The following is a 21,312-nucleotide window of genomic DNA, read 5'->3' as shown; positions in this document are numbered from 1 at the left end:
CCAGACCTTGCTCCCTGCGACTTTGCACTGTTCCCGCATGTGAAAATGAAGCTAAAAGTGAGGCGGTTTTCCAGTGATGAGGACCTTCTACGGGCTTGGGACAACGAGTGTGCTTTACTCCCTAGTGAAACTTGGCAGAACTGGTTTAAAGATTGGTTTCGGAGGATGGAGAGGTGTATTGAATGTACAGGAAATTACTTCGAAAAAATTAAATAAACAAAGCTGTATTGCAAAACTTTCCTAGTACCCTTTGTACATATGGGAAACAGCAACCCCAGAGCAACGTATCAACTCTGTGGTACTACACTGTCAGTGGTAGAGAATGAAAAGGACCTGGGGATGGTTGTGCAGGCAGATATGAAGTTCTCTGAGCAGTGCAGACAGGCTGGAATAGTAGCTCATGGTGTATTGTCAATGATATATAGGAATTTTTCTAGCAGCGATAAGGAGGTGATTATTCCCTTGTATAAGGCAATGGTCAGACCCCACCTAGAGTACTGTATACTAGCCTGGAGGCCTCATTTCAAGAAGGATGTAGAGCTGCTGGAACGAGTACAGAGAAGGTCAACAAGATTAGTGAATGGAACAAAGGGGTGCTCTTACGAAGAAAGGCTTAAGTTTTGCAAATTACAGTGTCTGGAGACTAGGCACCAGCGAGGTGATCTGATAGAGGTGTATAAAGCCTTGAATGGTTTGAGCATGCTCAATGCTGATGGGATTCTTCCTTTTGCTCAGAATAATCACCTGAGAGGGCATAAATTCAAATCGAGGAAAGACAGATGTAGGATAGACGTGCGGAAATTTGCCTTTAGCCAGCGGGTGGTTGGTTGGAGGAACAGACTTCCATCCCTTGTCGTGGAAGTTGATAGCCTAAATAAGTTTAAGGCTCAGCTGGACATGTATTTCGAACGAACAGAGGGGTGAAGTGGAAGCGGTTATTTTTTATTTATTTATTTTATTTTATTTTATTTATTTATTATTTTTTTTTTTTTTTTGGCTGATGCTGCATAAGCTTGCTTTCTTGCATCAAATGCCTCTACTAATGCTAAAGCTAATACTTGAATCATTTCCTCACTCCTTATGTAATTCTTTATAGTAGTCTTCTGCTATTTGAATTATGCCTTCTCTGCTATTTATAAGCACACCATCACTATTCTTCAGTTTCAGTATCATTTGTATTACTGGTCATGTCTACTGATTTAAGTCCTTTGTTTTTAATGCTTGTTCTACTTTTCTTTTGTTTGATCTTCTTATGTCTCTCTGAGTCTCTTTCTAATGCCTTTGCATAACTCAGTATACTCAGTTTTGTCCTTGTCAATGTTTATCTTGCTCTTCATTTGTCATCTTCGGTTCATCATAACAAGTGTTTCTTGACTAATTTTTTCTTGTTTGGATTTCTTTTTACTTATACGTTCCTTGGGCTTTATCACTTTCAAAAAATTATTGTATTCCTCGTCAATATCTTGTTTCTGAAAAGTCTTCAGAAGCTTAAACTTGTTCTTAAGTTCCAGTATATACTGCTTTTTCTCCTCTTCTGTTATCTCAAAAACATTTGAATTATTTATTTCAGTCAGTTTTTTCCTTTCTTTTCTTACATCTATATCAAGTGTGCATCTTAAAATTCTGTGATCACTTCCAACATTTACCTTTTTTTCAGAACAGCAACATCATTTACAATATATCTTCTGTTAGTGAGGATGAAGTCAATTTGATTAGTTGTTAATTCATTTGGGCTCTTCCTTGTCCAGTTTCTGTTCACTCTTTTCTTGAAAAAAAGTGTTTGTTACTGACATTCCTTGAGGTCCTGTAAATTTCACAAGTCTTTCACCTCTTTCATTTCTTTCTCCAATTCCACAATTTCGTATAGTTTCCCTTTCTGTGCTGTTTTGTCTCTTTACAACCTTAGCATTGAATTACCTGATAATAATAGTGTTTTCTGTTCATCTAAAAGTCTCAATTTTGGTATACATTTCTTCAACCTCTTCATCATCGTGGCTCAATGTTGTGGCATATATCATTATAACTTTTAGTTTGTACCTCTTAGAAATCCTGAGTGGTAGTCTTGACACCCTTGGTGGTGTACTTTTGAATTCCAAAATGTTGTTTTTTATATCTTTATGGATCAGAAAGCCAACTCCACCTTTGCTCTTTTCACTATTTCCATTGGTGTACAACAGATTTCCACTTGATAAACTTATAAGTGATTCATTTCTTCTTGCTTTCAGTGATATTCCAATTCACATTTTCTAATTCCTTTTCCAGTTCTAATATCCTACCTTCACCAATGAGTGATCTTACATTGTAACAGGCCAAGCTCAGCTTCTGTACCTACAGCCTGGTCATACCCAAAGATTCTTAGCACCCTCTGCTTCCATTTTGATCCACTCGCTGCCATAAGAGGGGGAGCGAAAGTCGCTCCAGACTGAGGGTCATTTTTTTCGTTGTGTTGTAATTTGCTGGATTGTTTGGTCTTTTCCTCTTCATGCTGACCAGTTGCTTTAAAGAGAAATACTCTAGATGTTCGTTGCCACCAAGGTGACATAACAGGGCTTACCATCGAGGCGCCTCAGTAGCCAGGTGGGCAGGAGCAGCAGTGCGTAGCACACGCTTCTTGATTAGACCAGGGTTCGAGTGCGTGACCACCAAATACAGAGGATGCGGAAAGGTCAGGAAATGACCACCGCATATCCCCGGAGCAATATGGCCTTAGTTGCTAATGCTCCTAAAAACCAAATAACTAACAAATAAACAAGCTTACCATCGAGAAGGTGTGCATGAGCAGATTTTAGGGAGGCAGGCCAGCCAGACTTCTAAAATAGAAAGATATTGAATCCATCAGTGTTTTAGATTGGGTGTCTGACAAAACACAGAATGCTTGTTCCCCTCTAAGCCCCATAAAGACAGTATGCTACTGCAACAGGATCTAGGTAAGTTGGGCAAATGGGCTGGAAAGTGGTAACTGAAGCTGAACATTGACAAATGCAAAGTACTGCATATGGGTAGCAGTAATCTTGACAGCAGTAATCCAAAAGAAACGTACCAACTATGTGATACTACACATGGAAGTAGAGAATGAAAAAGACCTGGGGGTAATTATGCAGTCAGATATAAAGTTCGCTGAGCAGTGCAGATGGGCTGTCAGAGCAGGTCATGCAGTCTTGTCAATGATATATAGGAATTTTGCTAGCAGGGACAAGGAGGTGATTATCCCATTGTACAAGTCAACGGTTAGGCCACACCTTGAATACTGTGTACAGGTCTGGAAGACTCATTTTAGGAAGGATGTAGAGTCGCTAGAACGAGTACAAAGAAGGGGAACAAAGGGGTGCTCTTACCAAGAAATGCAAATTAAGTTCTGCAAATTACAGTGCCCGGAGACTAGGCACCTGCGAGGCAATCTGATTGAGGTGTCTAAGGCCTTGAATAGGTTGATCAAGATCAATGCTGATGGGATTCTTCCACTTTCTCAGATTACAAACCTGAGGGGGCATAAATTCAAATTGAGGAAAGATGGTTGTAGAATAATGTGTGGAAATATGCCTTTAGCCAGTGGGTAGTTGATTGGAACAGACTTCCAACTCTTGCAGTGGAAGTTGATAGCTTAAATAAATTTAAGGCTGAGCTAGACATCGATTTGGAGTGAATGAATGGATGAAATGGGAGGTGTTTTTTTTTCGATGATGCTGCCTGAGCTTTCTTTCTTGCATCGTATGCATCTGCTAAAGCTAATTCCATCAGCATTGCGCTTGCTCAAGGCCTTATACACCTCAATTAGATTGCCTCGCAAGTGCCTGGTCTCCAGACACTGCAATTTGCAGAACTTAAGCCTTTCTTGGTAACGGCAACCCTTTGTTCCATTCATTAATCTCATTGCCATTCTCTATACTCGTTCCAGCAGATCTACATCATTCCTAAAATGAGGCCTCCAGACCTGTACTCAAAGTGTGGCCTGACCAGATGAGCATAGGAATGCTTAGACCATTCTCTTTATGATCATCATATTCAAATATTTGCACGAAAGCTTTACTACAAAAATTCTGTTTTGGGTTATTCTGCCATGATGCATATAAAATTTCACTTCTCTCTACAACAAACAAAAAAAATTTTGCTTTCTAAATATAGTATTTTTTTAAGATATAACTATATATTTTTTATGTAGACCTTAATTTTTGACTTACCCTGAATTTTCTTTGCAATTTACAAAATTTCTTATAAAAAAAAAATCACAGTAGTACTTGGTAAAGTAAAAGAAGCTATAAAAAAATTAATTAAATATTATAACAATTATTTCTGCTAGATAATTCTCTAGGAAAAGACAAGCCTCAAGATGGGAGATTAACATTTCATCCAACAAAAGAATTGCCACTTTTGAGAGAATGGTTTCAAGCTTGTCGTGCCCCATCTAATCGCATTCTTCAAATGTATGTTGACATTCTTAATCAGGGACCAGTACGTCAACAAGAAAGGTAAACCTATAAATTATTTGCTTTATTTATAATCTTAAAAGTTCTTTATTCGTTTTGTTCTCTGAGGCCATATGAATTATCTCACAAAGGACACAAGTAGGGCATACTTATATCCTACTTAACTGTAGGACATTAAGTTAAACTACCATATAATTTAATTAATTTTGTTATATAGCCGCGGTTGAGGCGTTGAGGGAACACTAACATGTGACTAGTTTTTATTTCCAAATTTAGGATAAATTTTAGGAAGGGGTATCGAAGGGTGACAAAGGAACTGGATGCAATAAATAATTTTGATATCATATATTTGGATTTCAGGAAAGCTTTCGACACTGTTGTGCTACTGTAAAAATTGGAGCAGAATGGTATTAAGGGTAAGTTGCTACAATGGATAAAAGGATGGTTGAGTGGGAGAAGACAGAGGGTGGTAATTAATGGGTGCTGCTCTTCGTGGAGTAATGTTATTAGTGGAGTCCCACAGGGTTCGGTGTTGGGTCCACTGTTGTTTTGTATATTTATCAATGATATTGATGAAGGTATATCAGGCTTAGTGTCGAAGTTTTCAGATGATACAAAGGTTGGCAGGGTTGTTAATGACAGTAATGGCAGTGTGCTACTGCAACAGGATCTAGATAATTTGGGTAGATGGGCTAAGAAGTGGCAACTGAAGTTTAACCTTGACAAACGCAAAGTACTGGGGTTACTTCTACTTTGACAAACGCAAAGTAGAAGTAACCCCAGAGAAACGTACCAACTGTGTGGTACTGCACTTAAGGTGGTAGAAAATGAAAAAGACCTGGGAATAATTGTGCAGTCAGATATGAAGTTTTCTGAGCAATGCAGACAGGCTGCCAGGGCAGGTCATGGGGTTTTGTCAATGATATATAGGAATTTTGCTAGCAGGGAGAAGGAGGTGATTGTCCCTCTGTATAAAGCAATGGTCAGGCCACGCCTTGAGTACTGCATACAGGTCTGGAGGCCTCATTTTAGGAAGAATGTAGATTTGCTTGAGCGTGTACAGAGAAGGGCAACAAGATTGGTGAGGGGAATGAAGGGATCCTCTTACCAAAAGAGGCTTAAGTTCTGCAAATTGCAGTGGCTGGAGACTAGGCACCTGCGCGGTGATCTGATTGAGGTGTATAAGGCCTTGAATGGGTTGAGCAAGCTCAATGCTGATGGGATTCTTCGTCTTGCTCAGATTCTGCACCCGTGGGGTCATAAATTCAAATTGAGGAAAAACAGTTGTAGAATAGATGTGCAGAAATTTGCCTTTTGCCAGCAGGTGGTTGATTGCTGGAACAAACTTCTGTCGTTGTGGAAGTTCACAGCTTAAATAAATTCAAGGCCATACTAGACAAACATTTGGAATGAATGGATAGATGGGTGAAGGGGGAGATTTTTTTTTTTTTTTGGTTGATGTTGTATAATCTTGCTTTCTTGCATCATATGCCTCTGCTAATGCTAAATGCTAAAATTCCACAAAGGCATTCCATGCTATATTCCAGGAGGGTGTGCGCTTGTGTATAATACAGTTTACAGAATTGTCATCCTCCCTACACCAGTTTGAATCCCTTCAATGATGTCAGCAATTTTTATGGGCTTTTCACCTGGTTGAGTTAGTTGGCATCAGGTGAGAGTAGCAGGGTTTTTTTTATCCCAGAAATTTGAGGGTTTTTTTTTTTTTTTTTTTTTGTTCAGCACACAGGCAAGTCATTCACATAACGCACAAAATTTACAGACATAATTTATACAGTGCAGTATAGTCTAAGATGTGCCTAAAACCCTAGAACAAAAAAAAAAAAAAAAAAACAGGAAGGTTCTATTTACATTCTGGGGTTACTGCATGCACAGTGGGTTACATTTACTGAACACTTAGGCTAAGAACACTTAAGCTAATCCAAGAATAATATATACAGATTTTGTATTTAATATATATTTACTCAATTGTTAATAAATACATACAAGCTACCAATCCATAGTTTACTATTTATCAACATTATTTTTTAAAAGAGGAACCTTGAGCTCATGGTATTTGCAATACACTTTTATTCTGTCACAATTCCCTTTTATTTGCCACAGTCCACTCCTATATGGAGGATGCCTAGTATGATGATCTTGGGAATCTAGTGGCTTCTCACATTTGTTTTTAAACTTGCAAAATAAATCTGAAAGATCTCCTGGAATGCTACATCCTTGCAGGGCTTTTCTGCAGCAGTCTGCTGGGAGTTGAAAATTTCTCCTGTATTTTCTGGTAAGAATCTTCAAAGTCCTCCAGCTAGTTGATGGTTATATCAAGTTGGAGATTTGCTCCACTATTGCATGTAGCTAGTACAGGTTTAGCAACATCTTCCAGTGCTGGTGCATCTAATCTGCCCATAAGAATTTTGTGAGAGGTTGTATATTCCTATTGATTATCCACTGCATCCAGAGTTAAGGCTTCATAGAGAATGGCCCTTGAAATAGTGAAGGGGGAAGCAAGCCTACTCCATTAAATCATCTCAAGAGCCAATATGCAATCTTGTGGATGGATTTGCAGTGTTGAATCAGGATCAGAACACTAAATTTGAGAGGCAGGCATTAGCAATAGTATTGGTAGAGGCATATGATGCAAGAAAGCAAGCTTATGCAGCATCAGCCAAAAAAAAACCGCCCCATTTCACCCCTCCGTTCATTCCAAATACCTGTCCAGCTCAGCCTTAAATTTATTTAGGCTATCAACTTCCACAACAAAGGATGGAAGTCTGTTCCACATCTATCCTACATCTGTCTTTCCTCAATTTGAATTTATGTCCTCTCAGGTGATTATTCTGAGCAATAGGAAGAATCCCATCAGCATTGAGCATGCTCAAACCATTCAAAGCTTTATACACCTCAATCAGATCACCTCGCAGGTGGCTAGTCTCCATACACTGTAATTTGCAAAACTGAAGTCTTTCTTCGTAAGAACCACCCTTTGTTCCATTCACTAATCTTGTTGCCCTTCTCTGTACTCGTTACATCCTTCTTAAAAGGAGGCCTCCAGACCTGTATACAGTACTCGACGTGTGGCCTGACCATTGCCTTATACAAGGGGATAATCACCTCCTTATCCCTACTAGAAAAATTCCTGTATATCATTGACAAGACACCATAAGCTACTCTTGCAGACTGTCTGCACTGTTCAGAAAACTTCATTTCTGCCTGCACCGCTCAGAAAACTTCATTTCCGCCTGCACAATTGCCCCAGGTCCTTTTCGTTCTCTACTACTGTCAGTGTAGTACCACAGAGTTGATACGTTGCTCTGGGGTTGCTGTTTCCCCTATGTAGTACTTTACATATGTCAATGTTAAATTTCATTTGCCACCTCTCAGCCCATGATCCTGTTGCAGCAGCATAGCATCAGTAGTGTCCTTAACAACCTTGCCAACCTTAGTATCATCTGCAAACTTGGTTTAAGCTTGATATACCATCATCAATATTATTTATAAATACAGAAAACAACAATGGACCCAACACTGAAACCTGAGAGACTCCATTAATAACATTCCAGATGAGCAGTGTCCATTGATTACCGCTCTCTGTCTTCTCCCACTCAACCATCCCTTTATCCATAGCAGCAATTTGCCTCCAATGCTACACTGCTCCAATTTGTGCAACAGTCTTCCATGTGCAACTGTATCAAAAGCCTTTCTAAGATCCAAATATATGATATCAAAATTATTCTTTGCATCCAGTCCCTTTGTGACTACATCATAGTATCCAATAAAATTGGTCAGAAAAGAACTCCCTTTAACAAACCTATGCTGTGTCTTAACTATTACGCAGTCTTGTCTAGATGATCCTGCAATGCTTCTTTAACCAGTGCCTCCATTAATTTTCCTGGAACTGAAGTTAAACTAACAAGTCTATAATTACTTGTGTCGCCCTTTGATCCTCCTTTGTGAATTGGGGTCACATTCGCACATCTCCAGTCCATGGGTACCTCCCCTGAGTCCAAAGAAGCTCTCATAATTATGGCTAGGGTTTGCTTACTTCCTTTGCTGCCTCCTTTAATATAACTGGATAGATCCCATCCACCCCATGTGCCTTTTTTATATTTATCTTCAACAATTTCTCCTCCGCTTTCCTCTCAATTATTACAAAATCATCTAGCTCACGGCCAAATTTTAACTCACCTCTGGCATTCCTCTCCCTGAATAACTCCTCATGTGTGAATGTAGATGCAAAATACTCATGTAGCTTGTTAGCCACCTGAGCAGGATCATCAACAGTTGAACCATCAATATCCAGTGGACCAATCTGATTCATCCCTTTCCTTCTAGAGTTTACATAGGTAAAGAACTCTTTATTGTTGTTCTTTGCATCCTTTGCCAAAGATTTCTCATAATCTGCATTTGCCTGCCTAATCTCCTTTGTGACTTGGTTACAGATCAGCTTATATCTATCATAGGCTTCCATGTCACCCATTAATTTATATGTATCCCATGCATTTTTCTTCTCTGGAGTAGGCATTGGAGTAGGAACTTTAAATTGTATGGGATCCAAATTTGGGAGGCAAGCATTGGAGTAGGAACTTTAAAATGTATGGAATCACTAGAAGAGGCTCCCTAATTCCTACAAGTTCTTGTCTAGTAGCCCATAAAGCAGCATATTTTTGTCTTAACATAAGTGAAACTTTGAGCAAAACTGAGTTTATCATCCCACTTAAATCTTGCAAAATAGTTATCTAAAATCAGCCATTGATGATCCTTGGGAAGCAAAACATATAGCATCTACCATCCAAAAAAATAAAATAAAAATAAAATGTCTCTGGTTTTATAAAAAAAAATCAACTTGCAAATATTTTTCTAATCTCTCTCTTTAAACTCTGATTCTACAAAGCTAAGTAGTTATTTCAGTAATTGATTTACGTTTTGACTAAAGGCAAACTAAAGCTTTCTTTGGATCCAAAACTAATCATGGCATTTCCAGACCTGTATATTCAATACATGATGTGACCATTTATTCATACAGTGGAATAATTACTTTTCATCTACTGAGCAGAATTCCTGTGTATCATTAACTGTATCCTGTGTGCTGTCTTAGCAGCCTTGCTTCTCTCTTGAGAGAACTTCATATTGGACTGTATTGCAATCCTGGTTCTTTTCATATTCAGACTAGTGTGTTAAGTATGCTTCTTTCATTACTATATCCAAGAATATGAGCACAGATGCTATCTGAAAATGTAATGTATATGCAATCCTTTTAAAGCCTCAAACACTTCAGTTAAATCACTTTGCATATGCCCACTTTTTAATTTGGACACGAAATACTTTGTATCAATATTTACAGAAATAAGATCCATCGTCGTGAAGAGAAACTGTATAAGTGAAGCTAGAAAGTTTGAAACTAGCAATATTAAAATTGGGACGATTATTTATTAGAAAACTTATGAACCAAAATACAAGCAAAGCTAAGGTTCCTGAAATTGATAGCATATACCCAGTAATTTTGAGAGATGCTGCAAGAGAGTGCATCAAACAATTGATATTAATTATGAGGTCATCATTAGATGATTCAGAAATTATTGCCTTGGATTGGACAAGTGCCAATGTATTGCCAATACATAAAAGTAGCACTAAAAGTAAAATAAATAAACTAAGAGTTAACAACTGACTGATCAGTCTGACTTCAGTGGTAGAGAAAACCATGTCAGCGGCAGTGATAGATTGCATTGCATTGCATTGCAAGTTCATTTAATTATAAATGAAATTCTGAAGAAAAGCAGAATGGTTTTGTAAAGAGAAAATGTTTAACCAACTTGTTAGTTATTTTGACAGAGTTACTGATGAGATAATGTATGAAATAATTTTGACATTGTTTACTTAGGTTTCAGTAAAGCATGACTCAGTGTCATGAGAGCTTACTGTATAAGCTGGGACATGTTAGAATTACAGGGAAAATCCTCAGATTGATTGCATATAGCAGAGGGTTTGTGATTAACAATTATTCTTCAGATTGAGCTAACATGAGAAGTGTAGTTCCCCGAGGACCAGTTCCCCACTGATCCTTGGGGAACTACACTTCTCATGTTAGCTCAGTACTGGGACCATTCTTGTTTCTGATTTTCTTAAATGATTTGCAAAGGAATAGAGGCTGTGATGTTACAATTTGCAGATGATATCAACATCAATAGAGTAGTTAATGATCAGTGCCAAGCACTTCTTCAGGGTGACTTAGATAGACTTCAGAGATGGGCAGAAAAGCAGCAACTAAGTTTTAATACAGCAAGAAGTGTGTGTGGTGCAGTCTACCAGTTGGATTATTTAAATAATTGATATCCCATTGTATAAGTGGGAAATCATGTAACTGACTTCATGTAAATGCAGTACGTACAGTTTGTACAGTTTGTACGTTTCTCTGGGGTTACTGCATATGGGTAGAAGTAACCCCAGAGAAACGTACCAACTGTGTGGTACTATACTTAAGGTGGTAGAAAATGAAAAAGACCTGGGAGTAATTGTGCAGTCAGATATGAAGTTTTCTGAGCAATGCAGACAGGCTGCCGGGGCAGCTCATGGGGTTTTGTCAATGATATATAGGAATTTTGTTAGCAGGGAGAAGGAGGTGATTGTCCCTCTGTATAAGGCAATGGTCAGGCTGCGCCTTGAGTACTACATACAGATCTGGAGGCTTCATTTTTGGAAGGATGTAGATTTGCTTGAGCGTGTACAGAGAAGGGCAACAAGATTGGTGACAGGAATGAAGGGATCCTCTTACCAAGAGAGGCTTAAGTTCTGCAAATTGCAGTGGCTGGAGACTAGGTACCTGTGCGGTGATCTGAATGAGGTGTATAAGGCCTTGAATGATTCACATCTATATTCTCCCCTCCTATATTTCCTTCCTGGGAGTAATTGTGCAGTCAGATATGAAGTACATCACTATATAGTTTTCTTCTCAACACCTGTTTTGTTCTAATTATTTCCTCCTCCGTATCTTTCAGTTTCTCAATATTCACTCCCAACTCTACTAGTGCACTCTCCAGTACTCCCCACCATGCCAAAATATTGCTTTAACCTTTCTGCTCAAACCTTCTTTTTTTTTTTTTTCTTTTGTAAGTAAATATCCTTCAATATCCCTTTACAATTGCATAATCAGTTCATTGAGTGGGTATAGTTCTATTCTTCCTGTTACTCCATCCCCTATTTGTTGCTCTTCCATGTTCTTAATATTTGTGATTTCTTCATTTGCTTCCAGTTCTACATCTGGCTCATAGTCCAATTCAGAGTCTTTCTTTTCTTCCACCGGTATATTACTTACATAATTTATTCCACTTTTCATTGTGCTTTGTCTTTGTTTGCTGTACATTTTGTGCTTTAATTTTATTCGCTAATACCATATCTAAGACAGTGTTCTCTTTCACCTTCAGAATTTCTTCTTCCTCCCTCGTTTCCTTAGTTTTGTGCCTTCATTTTCTTTATTTTTTAGAATATTTTTCTTTCCCTCACTTCGTCTAAAACTCAAGCTAGGCAATCTACTACCATGAGATGTTGGTGATCCGTCATTGCTCTCTTCATCATAATGTAAACTTACTTTACTTCTAGTCCTCCGTTGGTTTATTGGAGACCTGTTTTAGGAAGCTTGGCTTTCTAAACCTGACTTGACATTTTCTAATGCTCTACCTAAAACAATTTCTTCCCATTCTAATTCCCTCTCATTCACCTCCACATCTTCAACTTTTCCTTTCGTTTTTTTACTTTGTATTTTTCCATTTTTTTTTATACATCCATTTTTCCATCTTTGTATTCCTAGCTACACTGATGTGCAAAACTTAAGGACCAACACTATATCTAAAGGTTACAACCACAAAATCTTTACTTAAGGTACTCTTTACTGATGAGGATAGATTCAGTCTCAGCAGTGATTCTGGATGTCAGCTAATCTGGCCAAAAGTTTGACACAGTATCACTCCACAAACATCACTGAAAGGGATCGATATAGCGGTCGAGGTGTTCTTGTCTGGGGAGGCCTTATTCTGGATGGACGTACACAACTCCAGATACTGGAAGGCAGTACTGTAACCGGTGAACACTACTGTACTGAGGTAATCCTTCCCCATGTGTGTCTGTTCCAAGGTGCCATTGGCCGCGAGTTCGTGATAACGCCACACCCAATCACACTGCAGCTGTTGATATATGCTTTTGGAAAGTGAGGACATTGGTCGTATGGATTCGCCTGCCCTTTCCACCTATCTAAATCCCATCGGACATATATGGGATGCTCTGGAGAGATGCCTAACGGCACATCCACACCCACCAGAAAACGTTCACCAGCTGAAGATGGCACTGACAGAGGAATGGATGATGTTACCGCAAGAACTTATCAACAACATTGTTCTAAGTACGGACAGGTGGTGAAAAGCCTGCATCGACATTAGGGATGGCCATATCTCCTACTGTGGACCACCTCTTCCTTTTTGTTCCATGTTTGGCAGTGATGCATCTGTATCATGGCAGCCAGTGCTATGTTGCCATTTTTGAATAAAGTTCCTCTGTACCGTTTTATTTCTGTTGTTGTGTCGGTGTTTCCTTCATCAAAGGTACCTCACGAGGTTCCTTTGGTATGCTTTTCCCATATCCAGGCCACTCCTATGAGAAGCTACAGATGAAAACCTGACCGGTCCTTAAATTTTGGACCAATTTTCCAATTTTGAAAACCAATTTTCTTTATGAATCTTTTATTCTGCTTTTTCTTTTTCCCATTGTTTAATTTCTTCAGATTTTTCTTATTGCTTCTACTTGAAGCATCATTCTTTAAATATTTTTATTTAGACCAACATCGACATCCCTTCATTTGGCCTATATTCAATTTGAAAAACTACATCCCCACCTAACACTCTCTAAGTTACTCATTACCATTTATCAAAGTCCTCCTGACTTACTGTACATATTTTCCCACCTTTTTCCCCCTTTTACCCTTGTTTAAATTAAATTTATTTGTCTCTACATCTCTCCCTTCATTTATACTGTTACTGAAAAAATCCGTATTTTTTTTTATCTCCTTTCTTCATATTTTCCCCATTTTCTATATTTTAGTATCATCTGCCAGTCTGTTTCTGTGTATTATTCTCTGTTGTGGTGTGCCCTCTAATTTTGCCATGCATGTATATAAAATCAGCCAGTACACTAACTTAAATATCTCTAGTAATATTATTTTATTCACTCTCAACTCTATATTGTTAGGTGGTACCACTGCTGCTTTCCTTCTTCTTTATCTATTCACCAAAATGGCCACTGTAATGTTTTCATATGAGGAAAAACTATTTTGCATCTCTCCCCCAAATAAATATATCTTTGCTGTTTAAATATCCATTGGATTCTCTCCACCATCCCTACCTAGCTGTGTAGCATGTATGAAGTTCTTAGAGTTTTAATAGATATTTATGTTCCTAGATCTCATCTTATCTTTAGAAAAATGGCTGTCACTTTGTTAACCTATTTGCTAATACAAAATTATGCATTTCTCAAAATTGAAAATTAAACCTTAAAATTTAAATAGTGATCTCCTGTAAACTCCTTTATTTCTTGGTGGGATATACTGTATATAGAAATCTTTATTGAAATAATAATGATATGTATTATTCATTGGTTTTTCACTATTTATTTTTATATTTTCAGTCAATGAATTTAATTATGAGGTTGTGCTGTTATCCTTCTTCAGTGCCTGACTAATGTCCACTGTTTCAATTAATTATTTTTGGATATACAGTGTTTTTTAAAAATTATTTTTACCCAAACCATTAAGCTTGCAACATTTCCTTATTTTCTTAACCATATTTTAATGCTGATTCTCTCTGTCTCAATCCCCAATGAATACATCCCTTATTTTTTAAAATGTTTGCTCCTGTATGTCAAATTTTAAACCTCTTTATATAGCATTAACTACCATATAGTCTCCTGTACTCTTAGAACATTCTAACTGTCGAATATTTAATCTTAATCTTAGAGCCTAAATATTTATCACACAGACAAAATATGTCCAATGAATCCTCCTCACCTATTCTTCCTTATAAAGGATTGTAAAGTGGCACTGCATGCCACACTACAATCCTCCCACAAAAAAAATTGCCCTGTAGGTATTAAGAGAAATTTAAATATTCTCAATAAAAAAAAAAAAAACTTAGTATAGCCATATAGTGCAAGGGAAGCCAAAGGGAAGTCCCTGCTCTATACAGCACTTCTTCGTACAATGTAGTCTAAACTTCTTTCCCCTGTTATTTGAATTTATAGCCCCTTGTTCTGGAATTCTTTATAACACTGAAAAAGTTTTGCCTTCATTCATTTTACTAACCCATTTCAGAGCCTATAAACATCAATCAGGTCCTCTCTAAGGTGCCTGGTTGTCAAGCTCTGTAGCCCAAATAATCACTCTTTCTCTCATGTGGTCACCCATTTGCCGATCTCACCATGCAACTAGTGTGTCCTTGGATCCTTTCAAGAAGTTCAATGCCTTTTTTTAGATGTCTCAATACTTGGACACTGTATTCCAAATGTAATCGTACAGGTGCCTTATACAGTGGGATTATCACCTATTTATCTCTACAGGATACTGTTCAATAAATCATCGATAGGACACCATGGGTTTTCCTGGCTGCCTGTTTATGCTGCTCAAAAAACCTTTGCCTGTATCATAACTCCCAGACTTCCTCTACAGTTTTTAATTCAACCCGGCCAAGTGTATAATATTTATTTTGGGATTGCTATTCCCCAATTTGTCAAAATCCTTGTTACAATTAATTTTCATACATTCAGCTAAATTTAACATATATTTGAATATATATAAGATTTTAAATGTTTTAATACATTACATTTTCAGACCCAAAATCACTCTAGTTACCTTGAAGAATTGGTGGAAAAATGAACGCCAGCGTGCAAGAAAAAATGAAAAGTCTGAAGATGGTGGTGGTGTATATAGACCAAGAAAGAGGCACAAAAAAGTAGAACAGTTAGGAGAAATAAAAGGAATAAATCAGGATACTAACATAAGTGTTCTAGATATTGATCATGCAGAACATAGTGACAGCAGGGAAACTGTAAATGTGGACATTTGAATAATTTTTTGTTAAAATAAATATTAATATGTATATATTTTATAGTAAGATTCTTTAAACAGATTTTTGTTAATGTACAGTATTTATGTGCATTGAATCATGGTATAAATGTGAACATGCCTTTGCTCTAGTAACCGCTCTAGATTTCATCTTGTACATCCTTGTCATCATTCATTTTATACCCCTGACTGTTTTGAATAGTATGGTAGGACTGTATAGTAAAGAAAGTCTTAAAACTCATTACTGATGAAGTGTTCTTATTTTTATGTACATTGAAGTTACATTAACAGTAAAGCTGCATTTTTCTTACCCTCCAGACTTATACTTATTGTAATTCTACTAAAGATTTATGATATGAGAATTGTTCGGAAATTAGTGACAACAGCTGTTACAAAAAAGAAAACAAGCTTTATTTAAAGTGTTGGATGCTATTTTCCCATCGAAAAAAACTCCAGGCTATGTTTTGTTTTGTGTTGCATGAATACACTTACCTCAGAATGACTGTTTCAGCTAGTGAAACAAACTGAAGTTACTATAACTTTACCTGGAGAATAGGAGAGAGAGGCTCAGGGATTCTCCCTTCATAATACCAGCCACAGTTTCTGTGAATACGGGGAGTGACAGAAGTTTATCAAATTCTAACAGGGAGATAAGTGATTTTCTAATAACTGAGAGCAAAGTGGAGGAGAAACTATTGAAATTAGACATAAAAAAGGCATCTGGGGTGGATGGGATCTATCCAGTTATATAAAAAAAAGGCAGCAAACCCTTAGCCCTAATTATGAGAGCTTCCTTGGACTCCGGGGAGGTCCCCATGGACTGGAGGTGTGCAAATGTATCACCAATTCACAAAGGTGGGTTCAAACAGTGACACAAGTAACTATAGACCTGTTAGTTTAACTTTTGTTCAAGGGAAAATAATGGAATCGCTGGTTAAAGAAGCATTTCAAGATCATCTAGACAAGACTGCAGTAATAGTTAAGACACAGCATGGGTTTGTTAAAGGGAAGTCTTTTCTGACTAATTTTATTGGATACTATGATGTAGTCACAAAGGAACTGGATGCAAAGAATAATTTTGATATCCATATATTTGGATCTTAGAAAGGCTTTTAATACTGTTGCACATGGAAGATTGCTGCACAAATTGGAGCAGTGTGGCATTAGCATTAGCATTAGTAGAGGCATTTGATGCAAGAAAGCAAGCTTATGCAGCATCAGCCAAAAAAAAAAAATCCACTTCCACTTCACCCCTCTGTTCGTTCAAAATATCTGTCCAGCTGAGCCTTAAACTTATTTAGGCTATCAACCTCCACCACAAGGGATGGCAGTCTGTTCCACCAACCAACCACCCGCTGGCTAAAGGCAAATTTCCGCACGTCTATCCTACATCTGTCTTTCCTCAATTTGAATTTATGCCCTCTCAGGTGATTTTTCTGAGCTAGAGGAAGAATCCCATCAGCATTAAGCATGCTTAAACCATTCAAGGCTTTATACACCTCTATCAGATCACCTCGCTGGTGCCTAGTCTCCAGACACTGTAATTTGCAAAACTTAAGCCTTTCCTCGTAAGAGCACCCCTTTGTTCCATTCACTAATCTTGTTGCCCTTCTCTGTACTCGTTCCAGCAGCTCTACATCCTTCTTGAAATGAGGCCTCCAGACCTGTATACAGTACTCTAGGTGTGGCCTGACCATTGCCTTATACAATGGAATAATCACCTCCTTATCCCTGCTGGAAAAATTCCTGTATATCATTGACAATACTCCATGAGCTACTCTTGCAGCTCGTCTGCACTGCTCAGAGAACTTCATATCTGCCTGCACAATCACCCCCAAGTCCCTTTCATTCTCTACCACTGTCAGTGTAGTACCACAGAGTTGATACGTTGCCCTGGGGTTGCTGTTTCCCATGTGTAGTACTTTACATTTGTCAATGTTAAACTTCATTTGCCACCTCTCAGCCCATCTGCTCAACCTTTCCAGACCCTGTTGCAGCAGCATGGTGTCAGTAGTGTCCTTGACAACCCTGCCAACCTTTGTATCATCTGCAAACTTGGACATTAAGCTTGATATACCATCATCAATATCATTTATAAATACAGAAAACAATAATGGACCCAACACTGAGCCCTGAGGGACTCCACTAATAACATTAGTCCACGATGAGCAGTGTCCACTGATTACCACTCTCTGTCTTCTCCCACTCAACCACCCCTTTATCCATAGCAGCAATTTGCCTCCAATGTCACACTGCTCCAATTTGTGTAGCAGTCTTTCATGTGCAACAGTATCAAAAGCCTTTCTAAGATCCAAGTATATAATATCAAAGTTATTCCCTGCATCCAGTTCTTTTGTGACTGCATCATAGTATCCAATCAAGTTGGTCAGGCAAGACTTCCCCTTAACAAAACCATGCTGTGTCTGAGCTATAACTGAAGTCTTGTCTAAATGATCCTGCAGTGCTTCTTTAACCAGTGCCTCCATTAATTTTCCTGGAACAGAAGTTAAGCTCACAGGTCTATAGTTACTTGTGTCAGCCTTTGATCCTCCTTTGTGAATTGGGGTCACATTTGCACATTTCCAGTCTATGGGTACCTCCCCTGAATCCAAGGAAGCTCTCATAATTATGGCTAAGGGTTTGCTTACTTCCTTTGCTGCCTCCTTTAATATAACTGGATAGATCCCATCCACCCCGGGTGCCTTTCTTGTGTTTATCTTCAACAGTTTCTCCTCCACTTTACTCCCAGTTATTTCAAGATTCTGTAGCTTACTGCTAGAGTTGAATACACCTCTGGCATTCCCCTTGCTGAATAACTCCTCATGTGTGAATGTCGATGCAAAATATTCATTTAGTTTGTTAGCTACCTGAGCAGGATCATCAACAGTTGACCCATCAATATCAAGTGGACCAATCTGATTCATCCCCTTCCTTCTAGAGTTTACATAAGTAAAGAACTCTTTGCTGTTTTTCTTTGCATCCCTTGCCAAGGATTTCTCGTAATCTGCCTTCGCCTGCCTAACCTCCTTTGTAACTTGGTTGCATATCAACTTGTATCTATCATAGGCTTCTGTGTCATGTGTTAATTTGTAAGTATCCCATGCATTTTTCTTCTCTGCCATATGCCTCATTAGTTCATCTGACATCCATTTTGGCCTAAACCTTGAACAATATTTCTTAGTTGGTATGTAAAGCCTAGTAGCTTCCAAGATATGTTCTTTGAATGCTTCCCATTTTGAATTTGCTGTTGGTAACATCATCAGTTGGTCCCACTGTATAGAATTTAAATACTGTCTCAGTCCATCGTAGTCGCCTTTACGGAAGCAATAACCCTTCCCTTTACCCCTAATGGTAGTTACCTCTTTCAGTAAATCCCACTTCAGCACACGGTGATCACTGCCACCTAGTGGTTCATTTATCTGCAGATTCTTAATGCATGAAGAATCACTGCTGATAATCAAATCAAGAGTATTACTCCCTCTAGTTGCCTCCTGAACATGCTGATGTAGAAAACAATCATCCAATAAATCCACAAAAGCCCTGCTAGTGTGTGAGTAACCAGCCCCCAAATTCCAGTCAATATCTGGGAAATTAAAATCTCCCATTATAAGACTCTCTGATTTACTGGCCCACTCTATTTCCCTGTACAGTTCCTTATTATACTCATCAGAGTCATTAGGCCTATAGCACACTCCTACTCTCAATTTTGATCTCCCAATGCTTATGTCACACCAAACTGACTCAACACTGCACTGTCCAGCGATGTCGACTGGCTTCACTTCCTTGGTTTTTATGTGTTTCTTAACTAATAGCATAACCCCTCCCCCCTTCCTATCCTGTCTATCCTTTCTGTAGACGTTGTACTCCCCAAATTGCAGTTCTGCATCCCTTATATCTGTGTGACACCACGTCTCTGATATCCCAACAATATCTGCCTTTGATGTTTTGAGCAATACCTCAAATTCATCAAATTTATTTACTAAACTCCTAGCATTGGTGTACACGCAAGTATACCTGCACCTGTTTCTATTCTTAGCTACCCTAACACAACCCATGTGTTTATTTGTACCGCAATGGCTCCCAGCAGTCTCTGAAATACCATGCATCTTATTTTTCAGGCTTCTGCTCATTCTAATAGAAGCAGTGCAAGAATCTCTTTCACCTCTGCCAGTGGCTACTGTCAATCTATTGGTCTTTGTCTCCCCCCAAGCTAGCAGTTTTCCGACCCACCTAACACTGCCTCGATAGCATCAGCAAATATTCTTGCACCCTTTCTATTTAAGTGTATCCCATCCCTGTAGAAGCAATCTCTCCTGTTAACAAGTACAGTCCAGGCTGAAAAAAATTCTACCCCTTGAGCCTTGCACAATCTTTCCAGGGCCGAATTGATCGACAAGGCTCTCATCATATACTCCCTCCTATCGTGTCTGGGCAGAATTGCAGACACTTTCAAATTCAACCCTAATTCTCGGCTTTTGTTCAACAGTGACCTGTACTTGTTAAGTAATTCTGCCGGTCTCCTACTCTTAATATTATTAGTGCCAACGTGTACAACTATATCACCTTTTGTGCCCTTAAAAGATGATATTCGCTCTACAATGTCATCAACCTTTGCCCCTGGCAGACATACCCTGGTCCTGTTCCACCTATCTTTTTTACAAAGCATGTTCCCCGTTTCCCTGACAATAGAGTCACCAACAACTACTAGTTCCTTCGGGACCAGCGCATTCTGCCTTGGGGGTTGTCTCTGTGTCACGCGATGCCCAAGTGCAAGCTCTGGCGTTGATGTGGGCAGCTGAGAGCTTGATGGGCCCCTCAATTTAGTTTCTTCGAGGGCATCCACCCTGTCCTTCAAGCTCTCATATAGGCCCACAAGAACGCCGAGTTGTTGCCTGATATCGATACACTCCTTGCATCGCGCACACACAAAGACATCCCCCTTGACAGTATCATGTCCCGTACCCGATTGCTCTGCAAACATCAAGCAAACAGTGCATTTTATAAGGCTGTGAGTCAGAGGACAACTGCCCCCCTCAGTTCTGCTCTGAGCCACAGCGCTTCCATTAGCTTGAGCCTTTTGCTTTGCTGCTCTGGTCTGAGTCATGATTCTATTAATTTATTAATTAGTTATAATTAATTATGTTAAATATAATTAATTATATTACATAATCTAAATGTAAATTATGTAAATTAATTATGTAATTAATGTAAATTAATTATGTAATTAATGTAAATTAATCCAATGTAAATTAATTACATTGGGGGCAAATTGCTGCTATGGATAAAGGGGTGGTTGAGTGGGAGAAGACAGAGAGTGGTAATCAATGGACACTGCTCTTTGGGGACTAATGTTATTAGTGGAGTACCTAAGGGTTCAGTGTTGGGTCCATTATTGGTTTCTGTATTCATTAATGATATTGGTGATAGTATATCAAGCTTGGTGTCCAAGTTTGAAGATGATACAAAGGTCAGCAGGGTTGTTAATGACACTAACAATGGTACGTGCCGGCAACAGGATGTAGAAAAGTTGAGTAGATGGGCTGAGAGGTGGCAAATAAAGTTTAACATTGGCAAATGTAAAGTACTGCTTATGGAAAGCAATAAAACCAAAGTAACATATCAGTTGTGTGGTTCTACAGTGACAGTGGTAGAGAGTGAAAAGTAGAGGCATATGATGCAAGAAAGAAAGCTTATGCAGCATCAGCCAAAAAAAAAAAAAAAACACTTCCACTTCACCCCTCCGTTCGTTCGAAATACCTGTCCAGCTGAGCCTTAAAT

The 21,312-nt window shown here is 38.5% G+C and overlaps 1 protein-coding gene across 1 annotated transcript in view; it reads left to right on the top strand.

Annotated features, from left to right (window-relative positions):
- Positions 1-15,535, top strand: part of LOC150077645 (homeobox protein dve-1-like) — a 174,430-nt gene extending 158,895 nt beyond the window's left edge. Inside the window, exons 7-8 of the mRNA XM_090385189.1 lie at positions 4,298-4,466; positions 15,301-15,535. Of these exons, the coding sequence (XP_090241315.1) occupies positions 4,298-4,466; positions 15,301-15,535 (404 nt within the window). The remainder of the gene's footprint in view (positions 1-4,297; positions 4,467-15,300) is intronic.
- The last annotated feature ends 5,777 nt before the right edge of the window (positions 15,536-21,312 follow it).

Source organism: Mastigoproctus giganteus, chromosome 11 (genome assembly GCF_048544385.1).
Source record: "Mastigoproctus giganteus isolate SK-2022 chromosome 11, ASM4854438v1, whole genome shotgun sequence".
NCBI classification, from domain to species: Eukaryota; Metazoa; Arthropoda; class Arachnida; order Uropygi; family Thelyphonidae; genus Mastigoproctus; species Mastigoproctus giganteus.
This window is presented reverse-complemented; position numbering and strand designations above follow the sequence as displayed.